Source organism: Lonchura striata, chromosome 23 (assembly GCF_046129695.1).
Source record: "Lonchura striata isolate bLonStr1 chromosome 23, bLonStr1.mat, whole genome shotgun sequence".
NCBI classification, from domain to species: Eukaryota; Metazoa; Chordata; class Aves; order Passeriformes; family Estrildidae; genus Lonchura; species Lonchura striata.
Genome location: NC_134625.1, coordinates 10,971,969 through 10,993,797, shown reverse-complemented (window position 1 = coordinate 10,993,797; position 21,829 = coordinate 10,971,969). Strand labels below are relative to the sequence as shown.

General features: G+C 48.7%; 2 protein-coding genes across 3 annotated transcripts; both read right to left on the bottom strand.

The window, feature by feature from the left end:
- Positions 1-41: 41 nt before the first annotated feature.
- On the bottom strand, positions 42-7,975 carry SLC37A4 (solute carrier family 37 member 4). 2 transcript variants are annotated; one of them, XM_021530067.2, is made up of 9 exons: positions 7,732-7,975; positions 7,411-7,643; positions 5,869-6,112; positions 4,603-4,761; positions 4,146-4,231; positions 3,454-3,567; positions 3,125-3,190; positions 1,821-1,959; positions 42-1,534 (listed from the first exon to the last, which is right to left on the bottom strand). In XM_021530067.2, the coding sequence occupies exons 1-9, from the start codon at positions 7,877-7,879 to the stop codon at positions 1,368-1,370; spliced, it is 1,356 nt and encodes a 451-aa protein (XP_021385742.1). In that variant the 5' UTR covers positions 7,880-7,975; the 3' UTR covers positions 42-1,367. The 2 variants fall into 2 exon arrangements, with proteins under 2 accessions (XP_021385742.1, XP_021385743.1); XM_021530068.2 differs by lacking the exon at positions 3,125-3,190 and having other exon boundaries at positions 7,732-7,974.
- Positions 7,976-8,098: 123 nt separating this feature from the next.
- On the bottom strand, positions 8,099-21,259 carry HYOU1 (hypoxia up-regulated 1). Its single transcript, XM_021530066.2, has 24 exons — positions 21,066-21,259; positions 20,821-20,914; positions 19,972-20,050; positions 19,596-19,750; positions 19,424-19,500; positions 18,338-18,519; positions 17,652-17,767; positions 16,709-16,892; positions 16,150-16,284; positions 15,203-15,285; positions 14,972-15,104; positions 14,468-14,655; positions 14,095-14,233; positions 13,932-13,992; positions 13,566-13,648; positions 13,228-13,416; positions 12,876-13,072; positions 12,616-12,703; positions 11,975-12,097; positions 11,506-11,639; positions 11,126-11,210; positions 10,421-10,673; positions 9,590-9,673; positions 8,099-9,089 (listed from the first exon to the last, which is right to left on the bottom strand). The coding sequence occupies exons 1-24, from the start codon at positions 21,127-21,129 to the stop codon at positions 9,031-9,033; spliced, it is 2,985 nt and encodes a 994-aa protein (XP_021385741.2). The 5' UTR covers positions 21,130-21,259; the 3' UTR covers positions 8,099-9,030.
- Between the last annotated feature and the right edge of the window lie 570 nt (positions 21,260-21,829).

Sequence of the window (21,829 nt, the reverse complement as noted above, 5' to 3'; positions counted from 1 at the left end):
ATTTGGGTGTTTTGCTTGCACCACTCTATAAGACAACCAGGGCCCTTGTGACACTGCTCCATTTTTATTTCAGATATAGAAGAAGATCATGTAATTAAGTACAAAATGTAACTCACTTCCATTTACCTAATTAAGGCTAGCTAACTACTCTTGCAACTGAGGTACTCAGCAAAGTACCTGCATGCAGGTTCTTTAAGAGTTGAACTTGCCTCTTTCAGGATCCTAAGACAGTAAATCATTTTGGGGAAAAACAAGAATATTCAACAAATTGCTGGTTAAATTCCTGAGTGTACTTATTGCAGGGTGCTGGGCCTGACTGCTGGGGCTGTCAGTGATGGCTCTGCTAAGGCTGACTCAGAGGCAGCCTGAGCCCCTGCCTGCAGCCATGAGAGACACAACTCTTGACCAAAACTATCCCAGTCTTCACACCTTGTATTGAAAGAATACAAACCAATGCTAGAAATGTGGGTTATCAAGAAACCCAGCTGCAGAAGTCATGGGTTGGTGGTGGCTGCTGTTGCAATTCCTGCCTGCTGGGATAGTTTTCCTGGCTGATTCGCAGAGCACTGGCTACAAGTGCCTTGGCAGCAGCTGCCTCCCTTGCAAATTATTAACACTGCACACAGACATCGCACCAGGCAGGATCAGTTCACTTAGGAGAAGCTTCTGAACGCCATGAATTCCCTGGAAGCGTGCCTATTTCTAAATGCTGCAGAGAGCCCTGCCACACCTTGTCCTGCTGTTCCCCTTGTCCGCGGCAACGCTCCCTCACTCCTGAACACCAACCCCACGCAGAGCCAAAGCCTTGCTGCTGCCAGAGCAGGCTGGGCTGCAGTCATCACCATTCCCTGACCTGCTGCTGTCATGTGGCTGAGCACACACAGAGCTCGTGCTGAAGTGACCTGGGACAGCTGTGCTTACGGCAGCTGGATGGGACGGACGCAGGCAGCAAAGGCTCGGTTCAGGGCCCCTGAGCAGCAAAGCTGAACTGATTAATGTCCCAGTTAATGGCCGAGACAAACAATAATGATAAAACTAGAGGTAAGCGTACCTGAAGCCAGTCATTTCAGACCACTTGTAGTGGGGAAGCTTGGGCTGCAGAGCCTGCTTGCTTCACTAACAGTGCTGTGAGGAAGAGGTACAGTAAAATCATTGCAAATGTAAACTAGGTGAATTATCACATCTTAAGGGAAAAAGTGATCAGTAGCAGGAACCTTGTGCCCTCTGGCACCTGACACTGGATGAGAAGTTGAGACATTTTTATCTAGGTTGCAGCAATAGGTAAACTCACTCCTAGGCCAGTTAAACAAAAACTTAACATCATTCACGTCAGTGTGGGAACGTCCCTTCCACCAAGCAGCTTATCCTCAGTCAGCCTTCTTGGCAACCCGGCCCATCTTGGTGCGGATGTTTCGTAGCAAGAAGAAAGCCACTGTGCTAGCGATACAGGTGACTTCAGCTACCCAGAAGGCTGTGGCCCAGCTGTAGTGCTTGGCAATTGTACTGAAAGGCAGTCCAGCCAGGAAACCCCCAACTGTAACAGAAAACAAACAGAAAGCTAACAACACTTGTGTGCTCCCGTGTTATCTATCAACACCTGCTTTTACATATATAACAATTCCTCAGGCCTGGTTTGAACTTAAAACCCAACACAAAACCTGTTGGACACAGCAGGAAAGCATCCCTGATGCTTCCAGCTCCACTATCTCTCTCCTTAGGTGCCTTCCCATGACCAGTAGCTTGGCACCTGGGCCTAGACCATGCTTCATCAAGAATGTGCATGGGGTTTGTTTGTTTCTGGGGAAATGGGTATTACTTACCATTGGCCATGAGGGCCACTATGGCATGGGAGGTGCCACACAGGTTGGCAGGGGCACTTTCATTGGCTATGACTCCAAACAGGGCAATCGGCCCATACGAGGAAAACCCAAACACAGCTCCCAGAGTCAGAATCCACAGCTGTCAAAATCAGAAACAGAATCTGTAAATCTCACCACTGTCAGTTAGCAACTGTTAATAGTTCTCAGATTCTATACACAGTACCAGGAAGTTTTGACATCTCCAGGCTGACATCAGCTCACCAGCCTGCAGCCAGAAGAGATCAAGCCTGTAGAGTCCCCACATCCATAAAGCCCAGCTGTCTCTCCACCACTCCATCTTTCTGGCCATTGCACTCTCCTCTGTCCCACAGTTCTGCCCCCCACACCATGTAACACATCCTGTGCTGATTTGCAAGAAACAGAGCATCGAACAGAAGAGGGCAATGAGCCCATGAAACCACAGGAAAGAACTGTGAATCATGTCGCTTTCATAAACAAGCCTGGAGCTACCAACTGAAAGCTTTTCTCAGTTTAGATGCATGGGACTGATAAGAGCATGTTTATTTGTGAGGCACCTCTTTCTGATGACCTGTATGCTACTAAACTGAGAAACCAAAAAAAAACCACAAACCACCCCAAAACAACAACAACAAAAAAAAAAACAACCAAAAAAACCCAACAAACACAAAAAAAAACAACAAAAAAAAAACCTCCCAAAAAACTAAACCAACAAACAAAAAAAAAAACCACCAACACAAAAACCCAACAGTCTGAACTTCAGTGTTAGCTTATGCTCTAAGCAACCTATCTGGCACAAAATCATCAGTCTCTTGCTTGCACAGCAAAGGATAAGTAACACCTCCACATTACAGCATGCTTTTAGAATTGCAAACACCATTTCAAAAAGCCCAGGAGGAATTAAGTGCCATCTTATTTTCCAGATATGAAACAGAAAGGAGTTAGGAAAACACTTGCCAGAAACCAAATAAGAATGCATCTGCCAAAGCAGAATCATTCTTTCAGATCTCACCCACAAGACCCCTTAGCTGGCTATATTTTACCTGATGAACAGAGGTCCTCAGAACTTTCTTTATAAAACTTAAAAGTTACATAGTTAGACTTTTTAAAGTCAGTTAGTGTACTCAAATTATTATAAGAAAATGTATCTTTTACCAAACTTACAGTAATCTCTTCTCAATGCCCTGGTTCTAAGTTCTGAGGTGCTAACCAATCTCTCAGGATAGGAGTAAGGCAGACCAGGGAAAGAAGAAAAAGGCAGAGGGAGAAAAAATGCAAGCAGAAACCTCTTGTTCTTTTAGGCCTGTAAGATCAGCTAGAGGTTGCAAGGCTACAGTCCAGAAGTGGTTTTCCTGAAGAAGAAGAAAAAAATGAAAGGAGAAAAGAAGTTTTTATTTATTTAGCAATCATAAGGGCAGATGCAAGTCGCGTCTCATGCAAAGCCTGGAAGACAGGCTGCCTGCAACAACAGGACAGCAGGAGCACCCCAAGCCAGGCTAAGCCAGAGCTTCTCCAGAGTGCAAAAAAAGATAAATCCTTGGGAATGGTGAAGAAAACAATCATGCTTTCTGTCATCAAACCTTCCGCTATGGATGGCCAGCTGCATGTGAATTACCTTGGGAGAGTCACCTGTGACTGTGATCCGAAAGAGGAACATGGACACACACATCCCAGCCATCATGGAAAGCAGGAGCGCATGCCGAGGGTTCCCATAGCTTGACAAGCCTACCTGTGACACAAGGAAGGAAAGTGGAGACTCAGAAACTGGTGGGACTTCCATTTATACCTGTAGTGACTAACAGCACCCACAGACCAGTCAGAAACACGGATGGCACATGTGTTGGCACACCTTGTTAGTGTGGTTTAAGGGCTGCACACAGTCAAACTGTGCTAAACAAAAGCTCATAGTGATGAACAATACTTCAGTTATCAACCACTTCCACCCTGAATCTAGCTCCAGATCCCACTACTGGATTTTAATGTGGGTTTTTTTTCCAGCCAGAAGACAATTATCAGCAAACAGTCCTTCAACATGAGAATCTGGAGACCACAGTAAAGCAAACAAATCAAACAGATTAAACACGTCAAATCTGAGAGGCATATTGTAACTCCTAACATCAGCACACCTATTCCCTAGCACCTTCTGGAGTGTTTGGCAGCTGTGCCCATGCACATGGCAGAACTGAGTGTGGGTTGGTTTCTCTGCTGTGCTCACAGGGACAGCATTCTGCCCGAGTGCCTTAGTGAAACAGCTCAGATTGCCACTGTGCTCCCTGCCCAGCATGCCCGAGGGTGCACATGACTTACTTTTGCTACTGCTCTATCAGAAAGGTATCCAGCAGCAATGCTTCCCACCAGGCCCCCAATCTCCAAGGCACTAATGTAGGAACTGCCTAGAACACAGATGAAGTGAAGAACAGCCCATCAGATTTGGTCAAAACAGAAATGCTGCTGTGGGCTCCAGACCAGTCCCATTGCTGTCAGCTCACAGAGCACTTGAGCAGCTCTGCTGGACACAACCATCTGGCTCATCCCTGTTCAGGAATGCCTGTCTGCCAGTCCCAGGAACGTCCTGGCACTGGGGTGCTTTGTGCATGCAGTAACTCCATCACTGAGGTATTTCAAAACCTGCGTGTATCTAAGCAGACAACTAGGAGGTGGGCAAAGAAGTCCCTCAAGTGGAAGGGCTTCTACCCAGGCGAACTCTGGGCAACACCTCGCAGATTGCAGCCCTAGAGCTTAATAATGCAGTTTTGCATATTACCTACAAGCATGGATTGTCCCCTCTCCTGGATCAGGAAGAGCTGCCCCCAATCAGTACAGCACGTTTTCACTCCAAAAACGACCAGGTAGCCTGTTGAAAGCACCCAAAGGTATGGTGAGAGCAGCAGCTCTGTCAAGGTGCTGTTGTCGCTGGATGAACCTGTAGGAAGGTTGGGAGGAGTGTTACTACAGCCCAAACCACACCAACCAGCAGCCCAGCAGACAGTTCTGCAGGCAGGAGCAAAGCACAAGAACATCCCCACACAGGGAGTGGTGTTCACAGCTGCTGAATGGTAGTGAATGGCTCTACCTCCCCCTTGTTCTGGTGATTTCAGAATCTCTTCTGTCATTTTATCCCACATTCATTAAAGATTTGAAAAGAATAATCAAAACACTACTCCCAGTAATTTTCTGTATTGCAGTTGCCAGTAAATCCCTCACAAAGGGTGTTAGAAAAATTACCTCTAGATTCTTTGGGAGTGTTTTTTAGCTGTGCCTGTGAAAGGCACTGCACAGACCCAAACAAAAATGCTTTCAGATGCTACCTTGATTTTTACATCAGTCTTCCAGGAACACCAAAAAACTTGCTCTTTCCAGAGAATGCTCTGGGGAAACAATATTTATTTTCTAATGCAAAAAGCTCAAGTCTGGCAGCACAGGTACTATGGGACAGCATGGAACACAGGCTGAGTTTCCACTGGCCTTTAAAATCCTACTGAAAACCTGTGTTGCAATTCTCATCTCATGTTCTGCTTTCAGAGAAGCACCACACTCAGTGGTCTGAACAAACATTTACTAACTAGATGTCCTAGGTTAGGACAGAAACACTGAGCAGAGTCCACCGTAAGCTAGGGGTCAAGAGAGCCTAAGGTGGGGTGAGGGGTGAACTGCCTGTCTGCTGCCAAAGCAGAGGAGCGGGTCAGGCTTAAGGAAGCATTCCTTGCTGTTGTAATTTTCCTCTCTCCACCACCCCACCAAAACTGCATTCATGGTCTGAGCACACAAGGCTCCAAGAAAATAGAGATGCTGGCAGCAGGAAGACATGACATATATGGGGAGAGCAGTCCTGAGCACCTCAGCAACACACGGGTGTCTGCCAGAATAAAGCAGCCAAAACCAACCCATTACCTCACGCCTGCCAAAATGTGACATCAGAAATTGGGGAGGGTAGAGGTGTCAGTATGCTGAGAGTGACACATCTGTACCAGAACACAGACAGAAGGTACTGCATCTTCTGCTGCAGCTGCCTGCTTGCATTGATGCTCACCTTTCTTCCCTTTCTTGACTCCTTGTTCAATGTTGGGCAGCCCAACATCTGCCGGCTCGTTTTTAATCAGGACAAGGCAAACAAAAGAGACAACCATGCAGGTGAAGCCAGAGAAGGACAAAGTCTTGCGCCAATCGTAGTTCATAGACACAAGAGCAGCGACAATGGGGCCTAAGCCTCCAGCCAAGTTCATGCTTGTAGACAGGATTGCCCACCATGTCCCAAACTGGGAAGGCTCAAACCACTGTGCAACAAGAAAAATAGCATGAGGTGTAAGAGAGTGATAGCACACTTGAAAACCCTCCCTTGAAGCCCATGATGTGGGGTTGGGGCAATTCAGACACAGAACTCCAAAAGCAGGTAGAGGGAACACGCACACCACGCTGCTTTAGTCATGCGGGGAACTCCAAACGTTACCCAAGTGTCAGCCATGAGAGCTTGACAGGTGGTCACACTGTGAGCCAGCTCAAAGTAATTTCCATTTACAGACCATGAAACTGAGACGTGGGGCAGGAGAGGCAAGTTTAAGAGCACATGGTTTTGTGTACTCACTTGCTTAGGAACAGCGTCCTCCTGGAGAGGTCTGCTGGCTCAGGAACTTGGATGGATATGCAGAGTCACAGGGTAACATTAGGACTCACTGTTGCATTAAGTATCAGACATGATGGGCTCTATTGCAACGAGCACTCAGAGCAGAACCACTTGGGTGGTTCTTGTCAGCAGGAAAATATCTAAGATCTACATTCATTAACATCTCCAGAAAACACCACGGCTGATATTTCTGTTATTTGGGCCCTTCTTTTCTGTGCATTCAACTGTACTGCACAGCCCTCTCCTCATCAGTTAGGGGAGGCTAGGTGCCTCACAGAAGGGCAATAAAGTTGTTTATCTTTTCCCCACCCTGCCCCACAAGTACATGCAGAACATTCACTCATGGATTTTACATCTTCCATGAGGGATCAGCATAAAGGTAACCAAACTCCTCTCCTTCTGTCCTTGGGAGAAATCAATCTGGTCCTTTCAGATTGTCACAAACCCCCACGTACATACAGCTTACAGACTCACCGCATGCCATTCCTCCATCTTATCCAGCTTTCTATCTGAACCACCTGTGATTTGGAATCCCCAAGTTGCCCAAGCACACAGATGGAACTGTGCTCACTGTCCCCTGACCCACAGCAAAGCCTGACTTGTAGCAGAAGAGACAAGCAGCCCTGTGTGTCCATGCCTAAAATGCTTAATTCCCCCAAAGTCCGTCTCAGCGGGGCAGAACTCTGCTACCAGATGTTACTCACCAAACTGAGCTACACTCAAGGCACATAGGGGCAAAGGCTACAGAGTGAATCTTTGCTAGAATAAACAGATCCCCATGCACAGAAACTTGTTTCACCGGCAGCAGAATGCAGATAGTGCTCTTGGCTGGAAGGGAGTGAGAAAAGCTGCAAGTCCCTCTGGATTGTGGGCACGCATGGTGTGCACAGCCCTGATGCCAGGACAGGTCAGGAGAGCAGCGGCAATTCCCGCACCTTTCTCATCGCTCACCTTGCGCAGGATCTTCCCGCAGGGCGGCCAGCCCAGGCCCTGGGCCAGGCCGTTGAGGAACCAGAGCCCGGCGAAGGCCACGACGGTGGAGCTCCAGGAGAAGACCACGTTGACCAAGCCCACCATGAGGAGGCCGGAGGAGAAGAGCCAGCGCGCGCTCGTCTGGTCCGAGAGGACGCCGCTGATGAACTTGCTGATGGCGTAGGCTGCGGACTGGCTGCTGGTGATGAGACCTGCGGCGGGCAGAGCCCAGGGGCGCCTCAGCCCGCGGCACGGCCAGCCCCGGGCCGGCGGGGCCGAGGCGCCGGCACCCACACTCACCCAGCTCGTCCTTCCCCAGCGGCACTTCGGCCATGACGGCGGGCATGACAAACGAGAAGGTTTTGCGGTTGAAGTAATAGAGCGTGTAGCCCACGAACATGGCCGCGAAGATCACGGCCCGGTACCGCCCGTACCCGCCGGCCGCCATCGCGCCGCGCTGCCCGCGGGGCCGCACCGCTCCGGCGGGCGGAGGGACGGACGGGCGGGCGGAGGGACCGACACACGGACGGGCGGACCGACAGACGGACGGACGGACGGACCGACAGACGGACGGGCGGACCCACGGGCGGGCGCGGCCCCGCCCCGGGGAAGTCCCGCCCCGGCCCGCCCCAGCTCCCGGCACACACGGCACCGCTCCGCACAGCCCTCGGTCAGTGTCATTTTTATTTTTGGCCCAAGAGGCCAGGATGGAGAACAGTGTCAGATGCACATTCGCGGCCCTCGGACCCCACTCGTGTGTGTGGCAGCAGCAGGGACGGTCTGAAGAGGCGGGAGGTCACAGCCAGGGACAGGGAAGGTCACACGATTAAGTCGGTCCAAGCGCACAAAATACCGAGGAAGGAAGGCAGTTGCCATTGGACTTTTCAGGTTTGGTTGTTTGATCCGTATCACTGTCCTTGTGACTGACTATAGGATGTGCCAACATGGCCCATCTCTCCCTCACCTCTGCAGTCAGCGTTGCCTTTTCTAAACTTAAACTATGAACAGAATCTTTTTGTCAAGTTCTTGGACTCTGCTACAGAGCACAGACAGTTTTAACAAACAGCGTATTGAAAACAGACACAGCCATATCTCAAAGCACAGATCATCTACGTTCCCAATTTTGTTCCACCTTCTCATGAATCCAAGTATTAATACACCTCCCACCAGATGGAGTGACACATTTGATCTAAGTCAGGGTCTCATATACAAAGACAACAGCAATTCAGGTCTATATCCTTCTGCAATCATCTTCACAAGAGGTGGGGCATAGAGTTTATGTTCCAAGTAACTTCCTACACCTTAGGATGTTTTTGTACTGCTTTCTCCCCACAGGAAAGTCACTTTGGTGACTTCTGTACTGAAACAAAGACAATTCTTGGTGGGCAGTCAGCCACACATAATAGAAGAAAAACAAAAACCAATTCACTAAGTTAGTAGAGGCAAAATCCGCAGAAAGAACAAAAAAATAAATTTACATCTCTATCCCATTGTGTTGTCCTTGTGTTCCATTTACATCATGACTAACCAGGTCCATAAGAAAAACAAGAAAGTAACTATGAAATAAATAGATGCTGACACTCGTGGGGTTTCCAGGTGTTACAATTCATCGTTTTTCCTGCTTTCTCCTCCAGCTTCTGCCTTCTCTTTTTTGGACCCTGTGTAATGAAGCAAACTCAGTTTCACACTGCAGTCATTTTCACAGCATGCAAAGCAGTACTGAGAGTCTCTGACATTTGCAAAATTTGCCACAAAACTTGCAGTCCATGGTACAGAGGTTTTGGGGGTTGATACTCAGCTCCATGGAGCTGAAGCCATGAACTCCCTGGCCCTGAGAACAGTGCTGCCCTGGCAGCAGGAGCAGCACAGCAGCAGCTCTCAAGCAGAGCCCATCTCACAGCCATGGGACTGGCTGTAAACTGCAGGGACAGGGGCACAAAGCAGGAGTGGTGCATCAGAATTCCACTCTGAACAACAAAAACATAGGAATGGTAAGGAAACAAAATTTGTCTTCCTGTTTGCAGAATTGACAATGGATCAGCAGTCAGGGGTTCTACCATCATATTACATGTTATAGCTAAAAATCTGCAAAGGAGTCCCCAGACACCCTGCACTTGCAGCTCCCAAGTTCCAGAGCATTAGCAAAACATTTACCCACCAGAGTCTGATCCAGGCTTATCATCTATTGCTGCTTTCTCAGCTATAGGAGGTTCCTTGGCTGGATCAATATCATCTGGTTTGTCTATTTTTAAAGCAGAAAGAAACAAAAGTCAAGGGAGAACACACAGGAAAGAAGGTACAAAGAGGTTAGGTATATAAAGGTGAGGTTAAACCAGCCAGCTGTAGTGCCTCAGCAGGACTCTAAGAGCTCACTCTCACAGCAGATCACTACAACACTCAAGAGAAGCACCACAAAGCTGCTCTGTATTCCCCTGTGAGTGCCAAGCTTTATGTCCCCTGAAGCCCTACAGACTGACTGGCTGCATAGGCAGATGACCTTTGGAGCTGTGACTGAACAGGATCCCTTGCTCAGACCAGAGCAACCAGCAGGAATGCTGACAAACAGAACTCCAGATTTAAAAGAACCAGGGCACTTGGCACCTGAGGATCTTGGAAAGTTCAAAAAACTAAGTCCTAGTGCCCCAAGAGATTTTTTTTTTTTCCTGGGGTCCATCTAGGTCACAAAACTTTCTCATCAACAATTCATTCTACTCACTGATCTAGGACAGGACTTGGGGAGTATTCAGCTCGGTACACTGAATGCTTTATCTCTCCTAGAAGTCAACAAGCCAGCAAAACAGGCACTGACTACCCTGGGAAACTTATACATAATTTCTGTTTCTTCACAAAAAACTCAAACTCACCTAATCTCACAGTTAACTACTGTCCTCCTTTCTTTAGCTCCCGTTAAATCAAGAGAAACACCATGTATTACATGTGGTAATTATATAATAGGGCATTACATACATGCTTCAAGCCTGCTACTTACCTTCTTGTTTCCCCTCCGTGGGAGGGATAGTATTCTCAGTCTCAGGGGCTGCTGTAGTATTCTTGCCTGAATCAGTTTTTGTGGCATTCTTCTCCCTTTTGGGTTTGGGTTTTGCAAACTTGGCTTTATTCAGGAGATACTGCACTTCCCTGTCCAGGGCTGCTATCTTGAACTCTATATCTTTAGAGAGCAGCACAGGTTTCTCAGTAGGAGTAAGCTTGTTCTGTTCAGCCAATGTCTCATTTTTCCAAATCTGTGGGACGCGAGGGAAGAGGTGCTTTTGGAATGCTTCTGGGTTCCAGGAACTGCTGTATATCACAGTATCTCAAAGTCACTGCCCCTGGCTATTCTGCTTTTCTCAGGACAGCTCTCCTCTGTGCTACATTTCCACCAACCTCTCAGTTACCCAGACACAGGAAAAAGAGAAACAAAATCCAGCGCCTGCCTTTAAAAACTGAGTGCAATCAGATCGCTGGGCTCCACCCCCACCCTGGACACAATTCCACATGCAACACAGGAACAACCATTCCCCCCAGACATGATGGGCTCAGGCGGGGCATTAGGAAACACTGAAACACACAAAAGGCTTGCTGGTGGCATGAAAACAAAATATGCATATTCTACTCCACGACCCTGAGTGAAAACATAGATCATAACCCAAGCTGCCACCCCACCCTCCTTCAGCATCACTCCATCCTTCAGTACCGTTGTTTCATTGATGGCTTTTTCCAGTGTACTCAGTTCCACTTCTGTGAATATCTGGTCAGACTCTGGAATCATTCGGGCTCCCCTTGTAAATAAGAAAGCTTACTTTTGTTAGGCTAAGCAGACTGCACTTTGGCAACTCAGTGGTTACAGCTCCAGTAATAAAAAAACATCACAACAACCACCCTGGAACCTTCCTGTCCCCCATTTGGACAAAGGGCCTGTTCACAGTTCCTGCAGAACAGGACACTGGGGTGCAGGGTTCTGCTCACCTTTTCTCAGGAAGTGCCACTGATTTTCACATTCACTCAGGTCTCATTCTGCTAGCAGATCCTACATGACCAGTTGCATGACATTCCTTCCCAAAGGCCTGCCCTTACCTGAGAAAGATGGTGGAGTGATTGAGCAGACTTTCCAGAGCAGCCAGGCGTTCTGGCCACTTTCTCCGTTCCTCAACACGGAAGAAAAGGTTCCTACAAAGCTTTTTCAGCTCTGAAAGCTTGTCTTTCAGCTCCTGCAGATGGGAGAGAGGAAAAAGGGACAGTTAGTTTGACCACTGTCTAACACTGGCAACTTCAGAAGTTATAACTGAGTTTGTTTTTCACTCTATCAAATACACCATTTCAGTGCAGTAAAATGAGCCACATGATAAAGCTTTCAGGCAATAGGTTCCTGCTGAAACTCTTGTAGAAACATCAATGGCTGGCACAACTTCTTATTTTGTTCCGTGCATGATGCTCTGAAGAAGCAAGAAACTCTCAAGAACCAGATTAAAAAGCTCTAGCAGCCTCTGTGGTCACTTCTGTGTCAGTGACAGTGGACTGGTATCCTGACTGCACACAGCAGTACCTTTGTTGCAGCTGCATAGCCCTCCTCCTCCATCCAAGTGGAAGCCTCACTAAGCTTTTTGGAAATTTCTTCTCTCTGCTCCTCTGTTGAGACAAACTGATACTCTTCTTGGTAAAGCTTGTCCTGAAAAAACAGCAAGCACTGGTCAAACACCACTGAGCCTGGAACCATAAAACAAGAGCACTCACTTGCAGCTAGGCTGGGGTGCTGCCTGCACCCTCCCATATCTGAGCCCTGCTCCTAGCATTGCCAGGAGCACAATGGTAATACACCAGGTTTAGACACACCCACATCCCACAATGGTAACGCTGCAACAGTCATCATTTCACTGATCTCACACACACTTCACACTAGTTGCTTCTTCTGCACAACAGTTCCTGAGAAGTTGTAGCTTCTTTACACTCTGGGGGCAATTGTTCAATAAGTTAGATATGCTGAAGGGAAGCTTAATTTTGTATTGAAGAAACATGGGCCTGGGAAGCCTAATAGCATTAGAAAAAGTGACTGAAAGACAAAACCTGGGCTCTTCAAATCAGTTTTCCCAGCTCAAACAACTCCCCTGCACTCAGATAAGCCAAAAGCTGTGCAAAACACTTCTACCGCTCTCCTGGAATTCTCATTTCATTATATTCCTCTCTTACCTGGGTCTCAAAGATGAATGACTCCAAGCTGTTGGCTGATTTTTCTCTTTCCTGTTTCTCTAGATCTCTGATTGTCAAGTCTTGGAGTCTAACATGCAAGGAGAACAAAAATCAAAAGGTAGTAAGTGCTCTTGGTTGAGCAGCGTATCACACACACCAGCTTCTGAGGTCAGCAGTGCTCTATGCGAGACATCACCATTCCAAAGCAATTAACTTCCTTAATCCAGAGTTCTAACTTAGCAGAGCCATTTCAAACCTACTTTTTCATTGAGCTCTTCAGTTCATCTTCCTCCAGGTCAGGCACATCATTTACATCCAGCTCCATGGTGATCTCATGGACAAGCTTCTGCTTCTTGGGTGCTTTGATCTTCTCTTCCTCTGTTTTGGTAGATGTGCCGTCACTGGAACTCTTGGACACTTCTTCCTCTTTTGCAGTTTCTTTATTTTCTTTGGGACCCTGTAACACAAAGTACATTCTCAAGCAAGGGAACAGATTTTCAGATTCTGCAACTTTTTTCAAAGGCAGGGCACTTCAGAAAAGGGAGAATTCCAGTGAGGAAATGCCATTTCTAAGGTACTAAAACCCTCCCATTCCTTCAATCTGATGCTCACCTGAGACTCTAATTTCTCGCCTTCTTCCTTTCTCTCTGACTCTCCTTTTGGAGAAGCAGTTTCTGCTTGACCTGAAGATTGATGTTTCTCTTGTCCATGCTCTTCATCAACATCTACAGTATGGCTTTTCTGGTCTTGTTTCTCCTCCTGCTCTTCTTTACCCGTTTCTGCTAGGCTCTCTTCCTCTTCCTGGTCATCACAAGCAAGTAAAGGGAAAAGCAAAACTATGTTTTAAATGCAGAAATTCTATGCAATGTTTCACAGAACAGATAATTCTACATAACCGCCACAGCAAGACAAAAGGGCTTCCTTCCAGTAGCAGTCACCCTGGGGCTCACCTGAACTGAGTCTGTCAGGTTCTCTCCGGTTTCCATTGTAGGGCCACCACCTCCAAATAGGCTTGAGATAGTGTTTCCAAGTTCTGTTGATGGGAGACATAAAGTTCAGAATGTTATGTATCCAGAGGAAGAAAGTAATTTTCAGCTCTCAGTTCTTCCCCTCACAACTGCAATGATCACCAAGGGGATCCTTTGGTGGTGTAGGTGAGCTTCACACACTCCAGACTCACAATTCTCCAGTCCCTCCATGTCCTTGTGTACACAGTCAGCCACACATACAGTCATACTATGTAACTTCCACCCCCAAACCCAAAGAAACACAATGCTTGTAGTTATCTCAGCCACATATCAAAGTTCTGCATTTACTTGTCAGTGTTGACTCCTCCTCCAGCTTGTCCTCCACCAAGGTCTCAAACACAGATTCCACCTTGGAAACAGAAGCTCAGGATTAGTTTTAAGCAGGGACCAGAGAGAGGGACAAAACTGAAAAATACATCAGCTGACAACCATCCCAATGGGTGGTGCTTACCCGGTCAAGAGTCAGTACACCACTCTCATCCATGTTGAAGTGTGCTTTGATGCCTTTGGATTCATAGTCCGAGTGCTTCTTGAAACTGTCCCCAACTCCCTTTAGCCTCACAGTAGTGAGATTGAGAGAACCAAAAACTCTGATGACACAGAGGCAAAAGCACAGAGACAACTCAGGATAACAGTGCTGCAGAACAGCCAGTCCCTGCTCTCGCTCATGCTGGTGGCAATGGGCAACCAGCATGAGGAACTGGCAGGGCTAAAGGACATGCAGCTCAGAGAACAGATGTGCCAGTGCCAGTCAGACACTGGGAATACGCTTCCAGCCAGGCAGGTTGCACTGCCACAGAGCTTGGGTGCTGGGCTCAACTCACCGCAGGTCATCCTGGTTCAGGAATGTCAGATCTCCATAGTTGACATAGAACTCAAAGTCATCTGTGTAGCGGTTGAAAGTGATTACTTTGCGCTGGGGATAGGGCGCCATGCGCTGGAACAAAATCCTCTTGTTATGCTTCAAACTCCTGGATTTATCATCTTCCTCAACTTCACGAGTAAACTCCACCTGCATCACAAAGAGAAAATAAGATTCAACAACTGAAAATTGTGGCATCTTACATCAGCAGTGTTTGGCTGCTCAGCCTCATGCAAAAGGTGGGGGCTAGGCAAATATTCCTCAACTGATATTTGCATATGCCTGGCTCCTTGGATACTGCATTTCTACTACAAAGAAGACTTCTTTCTGCTTTCTTTATTAGACTGGCAGAAAGATATCCAGAGCTTCCACACTCAAAGGAAGCCGAGAGGTTCCAACCTGGATAGATTCTCCCATTAGAGCCTCACACCTTGCACAAGAGAAGAGAAGGAAAACCAAAGGTTACCTGGATAGGAAACACAGCAGCATCCCGAACAATGAAGGGCTTCACCTTAAACGCTTTGCTTAGAGCAGCTGCCTGGTAGACTGCACCCATAGCAGCAGCCTCATCAGCATTGATATTCTTGCCCAGCTCTTCTCTACGAAGTAAAAAGCAACAGACATGAAGTTTGCAGCCTCTACATAAACAGCAGCTTGTCAATGGGAGACAGACTAGAAGGGGACCTCACATACTCACTTGCCCACAGCTTTCAGCAAAACCTCCTGCACTTTGGGGACCCGTGTGGCACCGCCAACTAGAATCACCTGGTCAATTCCATCCTAGGGATTGGAAACAGTCACCTTGTCTTAAGAAAGCAATTTTGGGAAGCTAAGTCCAGGGCTTCCTTACGCTCCTTCCCCGGTCACCACGTGCTGACATGATGGTCTAGGAACACCCACACTACACCCTGCTGTCCCTGTGACAGACCTCAGACTGACATCAGCCATGCCAACAAACAGGCACCTGGGCTCAGGTCTGTCCAACAGTGACAACATGACTGTGGCTTCAAGCCACCTGAAAGATGGGGCTTGATTCAAAATTACACAAACTAGTTCAATGCCACAGGAGACAGTGACACCAAGAGCTGGCTGGATCTGCACACACAGAAATCCAGCCTTTAAGAGGGAACTCAGTGTCTTGCACTGAACATCAGCACCTAAAGCTGCTCAAGAGTTGTGGCATCCTCCAAGTGAGCATTTAACCCGCAGTGACTCCCTCCAAAGGACTGCCTCAAGTTTGGTCCAACTGCAGCCCAAAACGGGGTTCCCTTTAGGGAGTGTGCAAAGGAGAATCCCAAACACTCATAATTCTGTATCCAGACCCGTTCAGTTAAAACTGAGTGAGACCAGAACCAGTATCCAAGACAAAAAGAGGACACATCATTATTCTAAACCTACAGCAGAGGAGTAAAGTGTTTTAAGACAAAGAAGCCCCTCCTCCAAGTCCCTAATTTCTGGCAGATAGCGCAGGGGAACTGTGACACAGTCCTGCTTGATACTGCAGCAGGCAAATTCTCTGTCACAATAGCAGGCATCTACCTCCTAACAGTCCTGATAACACAACCACTGATGCCTCAATCATGATGTGACAGCAGCTCCACACAAACTAGCTTCAAGTTTGGTAATGCATTTTCTTAAACGCACCATATTCATCTCTGCGCTACTCAGAGCCTGCTGCACAGGTCCTGGGACACGCTTGAACAAGTCAGAGCACAAATCCTCAAATTCTTGTCTTGAGACTTTGGCTTTGAAGTCTATGTCATCCAGTAATCCCTCAATCTGTCCAGAAAAAAAAAACAAAAACAAAAACAAAAACAAACAAACAGAATTAAATTAATTGTGAAGCATTTTCCAAGCAAAATCTTTGTCCAGTGTGCAAAAAGTTCTGGCTTTTGTAACACACAACAGACCTGACCACACTCATCTGAACCCTACCATCGCTAAGGTGGATGAGAAGATGGAACATGGGTGTAACAGACAGCTTCTCTCAGTGAAAGCTTATTTAACATACTTGACACGAATAACTCTTCATCAGTCCACTCAATCACCGGTGCTACCAAGCGGGCACAAGCTGAGAGGGACCACCGGGAGCGATGCTCCTCAGCAGACCTGCGCTGCAGAGGGACAGTGTTCCCTTACACCAGTCCTCAACCCACCCCACACTCAGCCCAAAAGATGCAGGAACCCCCAGCAAAGGTCGGACCTGTGCCATGTGATCGGCATTCGCACTCAGCACCGTTTTCAGGCGGTTGGCCTCCTTCAGCAGTTTGGCCATGGCCCGAGGATTCTTCCGGACATCTTTTGAAGGGTGCTGCTCATTAAAGAGTTTTGCCAAGTAGTCCCGGAGGCGAAGCTCCATCTCTAAACCTCCAAGAGTACGGTCAAACCTGAGCAAAAGAATGAACAGAGGTGTAATAACCAAAACCAAATTGAAATACAAATTTCATGTATTATTTCACAAATATGCAGAACAGCAAATGGTCAAAAATAGCTGCAGTATTATCAGCTGTGATGTCTGTGAAAGAACAAAGGTTGTCCCCAAAGTAACACATTATAATGAAAGAAAGATAGAAATAAGAGGTTTACCACCACAACAACCTTTCAACATGAAATTTCATTATATTTTAGGTAAATGCCTTATTGCCAAGCATGTAAAACAGCTGAGAAGCCAATGGACAACTGTATCAAGTTCCGGGTATCTTCTTGAAAACAGCAACATAAATGCATTGGAGTTAAAACTGCTGGGCTGGGTATGCACCCGCCTCCTTATTTGGCAATGCATTAAGTCCACTGCATTTTCATTCCTCTCTAGAAGTATATTTCTCTTATTCCAACTGATACACTTAAAAGATTATGTGTAATGGAATAGGTTTACATGGCTTGAGGCTATCAAAGGAAAGCCTAAAGCACACTAAGTACACTGGTACCTTCCTAGGTTCCTGGAAGTTCTCAGTGACCTTCTGCAAAAGACAGCAATACCAAAATTATTCCCAACTGGAGCTTTCTTGCTCCAAATGTTTCCCCCTCAGCCATCCAAATTACTGTACTGAAGCCTCACTGCAAAATACTACATTATGAAGATTGTGAAACAAATGGTTTCTTTCCTGAAGCCTGTGGGATTTGTGCAACTCTTGTGGAATTCTTACCCAATGCCTTGGATCTGCAGTTGAGGTTGGGTTCCCGAGTCCTTAGTTTTCACTGTCTGATAAGTAACAATAGTACAAACAGTGCTTCCAGCTCCCATGTCGTAAAACATGATATTCTGAAAAGAAAAGCTGGGATAGTGAAGCAGAAACAACTGGACATCCCCCCACAAATAAATAAAGAACCTTTCAGTGTGATACAGGCGGCAACTATCTACTCCCTGGATTGAATTTATACCCTAAGGGCAGGACTCATATTTTGACCAAACATGATGTTTTTGAACAAACACAGGTTCATGGTCATGTATGACAGAAGGAGACAAGAAAACTTCTAATGTATTTCACAGTTCAAAACCTGAAGTTTTGCTTTTGCTTCAGCCTCAAGTAAATCAAGAACTTCTGAGTTGGTGTTCCAATACTTCAAGCAATCACTGCTCTTATTTTCCCCAGCTGATGGGCAAGGAACAGGTTTACAAAACGGGAACTCCCAGGACTTGCCCTCACTCCAGCAGCTTTCAGGCTTCACCATACATGCACACAGCATTTAATCTCTTTGTCTTGTTGATAAACACATGAAAACAGAGGAGACTGCTTGATCAGCAGTCTACTTCAAGTTCTTTGGATTACTTCTGCAGCACTTTCTCCCTTGCATGCAGGCAATCTCAAATGCATCTCTCAAATGCACCTACCTGTGCCGTGGCATTGATGTCCTTCCTCCTAAAAACCCCATAGTTCAACGCTACGGCCGTGTTGTCATTGATCAGCTGCAGCACCTTGAGGTCAGCCATGCGGGCGGCGTGCAGAACTGCTCTCCTCTCTGCTTGGTTGAAGTAGGCAGGAACTGTGATCACTGCATCTTTGATGGGCTGCTCTGGAACAGTTACAGGGAACTCAGCATCAGTGCAGCCACATGCAAAGGCTTGTTGAGATGGAGTGACAGCAGCAAACCCAGAGGACCCAAGGTGAAGACTCACAGAGAATACAACCCTGCGGCAGCAGCCAGGATCCCTAGGAACAACTCTCTGTATCCTGCTGACACCAAGCAGACCTGGCATATTCATGCAAAGCCACAAGTCTACTGACCTCTGAGGATACTCTGAGGATACTCTCAAATGCTCTGGGTAGTCTTCCATTTCAACAAATACTATCTTCACGGAGCCTTACACTGCCACTGGATTATATTCACTCTTCAGTAAAAAGTCTTTGGACTGCCCGTAGTGCCACTGACCACATGACAAAGCCTCCTGGTAATTTATCCACTTTTCATTACTGTAGTATTTCATTAGCAACACAGCAATAAATACACAACAGCCTCCTCTCTGTTAGCAAGTCTCACAGCAAAGGGCCATTTTTGCTCTTTGAGTTCAGCTCCAACAGCAAGTTTCCACCCAGAACAGCTACAGCACAGCCTTCACAGAGCCATTTCCACCCTTCCCAGCAGCCAGATCCCATGTGCCTCCACTCTGATCACACACATGATAAAGAAAACACTTTTCTTTTCTCCAGAGACTGCCTGTAAGGATCCTTCATTGCAACACTAGGTGATAAACACAGTGTCTGCCGCCAAGAGTAGGATTAAGATCCCAAACGTGCATCATATTATAAACAAATGACAACTGGATAACTTCTAAGTCTTGCTTACAGCCTACAGCTGGAGAGAACCAATATCCTGTTTCCAAAAACCTTGGGTTTCTGAATGCTTTTGGTCTCTACTGGAATCCTACAGTGTACGAACACATACACATATAGGCAAGATAAAGCTAAATCCTTCCAACCTGCAAATTCCTCAGCCAGACCACGTGAATAGTTCAGGACCATTCCCAGCATCTCCTCGGGAGAATACCTTATCGTTCTACAATGGGAAAGAAAATGATGGCATCAACAGTGAGCTGCAGAAGCCTGGTAACTGAAGTCCATCCCACAAAGAACCTAAAAGCAGCCACTTACGGGGACAACTTGAAGATAACAGTCTGCCTTATGTCATCCTTCACCAGCTCATGCTCCGGGAACCGGGACTGGTACAGCGCCACGTGGGGATTATCGATCCGCTTACCCAGCAGATCCTGGAAGTATCGGAATGCCGCCTTGGGCGTCCTTATGGACTGCAGGAAAAAAACACATCACCCACTTGCATTCCTTCAGTTACGCTGCTGTCAGACCAATCCCTCCCCGACTATGTGGGGAACAACTCTTGCTACAAGAGTAGGAGCACACAGCCACAACACAGAGCAAATAACACATCCAGGAGATGAGAAGCACAGGACAACAATAAAACACCAGCTCAGAAGTTTGATGCATGTATTCTGCAAACAGCAACTCTTACCATCCCCAGCGCACCATCACCGAAGAGACGCTCGTTCTCTTTCAAGGAAACAGCCACAGGTGTTTTCCTTCGTGACTCCCTGAGAACAGAGAGAAAGGAATAAAGCAGTGGAAATAGGTGAACATTCCAGTCTCAGTGAAGATGGATGTTGTTCCCATCCCTGAAGGACTAAGGGAAGGTGCTTAGAGAGGGGGGCCAGCCTCTGCTCAGCTGAGGGGCTATCAGACAAGCCGCCCTGCCCCACTCCTTCCATGCTTTGATGAGACCATTTATGCTTTCCTCCACCCAAAGCAAGGCACGACAGTTCCCTTATTCTATCTAGGACTGCTGAATTTCCAGGAGGTGGGTGAGACATCTCCTCGTTATCTGCAGACTCCCAGAAACTGAGGACATTCCTGATCATATGTCTCTCACCCGCAGATCCTTCACTCAGTGGCTTGAGGCTGGGCTGCAACAGCAGCTGAATGCAAGAGGTTTACCTGTGGTACAAGTGCGGGCTTTGACAAGTGGCAGCAAAACAAACCTAGCTTTGAGCTCCCGTAGGAGAATTAAGCATCAGGGGACAGGTAGGAACTGGGTGCCCTTTTGGGTTTGCACCACAACGTGTCCTTAACCGCGTGGGTTTTCGGCACTCACTCGAAAGGGACCCAAAGCGCACCCAAGCACCTTAAAAGTGAGCTAACAAACTGCCCTAGGCGATGCCCCGCAGCTGCCCACCCAGGGCAAGACTGAGTCACAAGCCTGCGTGGGAGAAGGGGAGGGCTCCTCCGGCAGCCAAGGAACAGGGATGGAGTCCCAGCCCCCGAAGCTCCCCCGCGCCGGGACCGGGGCGCTGTTACAGCCGCTCACTTGTTCAGGACGATCTCCATGGGCACGCCAGGCTTCACGATGGCGATCTTCATCGACTCGCTGCCCACGTCCACCGACATCACCGCCACCGGCTCTGGAAACAAACCCTCGGTGAGCACCTGTGCCGGCGTGGGCCAGGACAAGGCCAGGCGCGGGCAGGGCGCTGGGGAGGCAGCGGAGCGGCGGCCGCGGCTCCCCGCCGGCCCGCTCCTCACGGCCGCCGCCCCGCGCCGTCCCGCACGTACCTGCGGCGGGCAGGAAGCACGGGAGAAGCAGCCAGGGCAGCGCCCAGCCGGGCAACCGCGCCATGCTCGGTCCGCACCGCTCGGCCCGGCTCGGCTCGGCCCTGCCGGACTCGGCTCGGCTCGGCTGGATTCGGCCGGGTTCGGCTGCACTCGGCTCGGTTCGGCTGGACTCGGCCCGGCCCGGCGCGCGGAGCAGCCCCGCCGCGGCGGCCCCGCCCCCGCGCGCACGCGGCGCGCGCCCATTGGCGCGGCTGCCGGGGCCAGCCCCGCGCGCCAATCCCGCAGCGCGCGCGCGCCAATTGGGCCACGTCGAAGGAAGCCGGAAGCGGTCACGAACGGGAGCCGCGGCTCCCATTGGTCGAGAGCGCGGGGGGGCGGGGCCGCGGGAGCCGGCCCGAGCGGCGCGCGTGCCCGCATAGCGCGTGCGCTTGCGCGCCTCACGGCGAGCGGGCCACGTGCGAGCAGCCCGCGCCGCGCGCGCCCCCTGGCGGCCGAGCGGCGCCTCGCGGCCAGGCAGCCACAAGCCACGCCCCTGATGCCACGCCCCCCTGAGGCCACGCCCCCTTCTGCTCCCCGCCTTCGCTCGGCTCGGCGCGGCTCGGCTCGGCTCGGCGCACCCACAGCCCCTCCCTCTTTCGGGCTCGCCCCTTCCCTTGGCCTCTCCCGGTGCCGATGTTCCGGCCGCTTCCCGCTGGTGTCTCCTGCCCCTCGCCGCGGTCCCCACAGTCCTTGCGCACGGGGCCAAACCTTCAGCTCACTGCCAG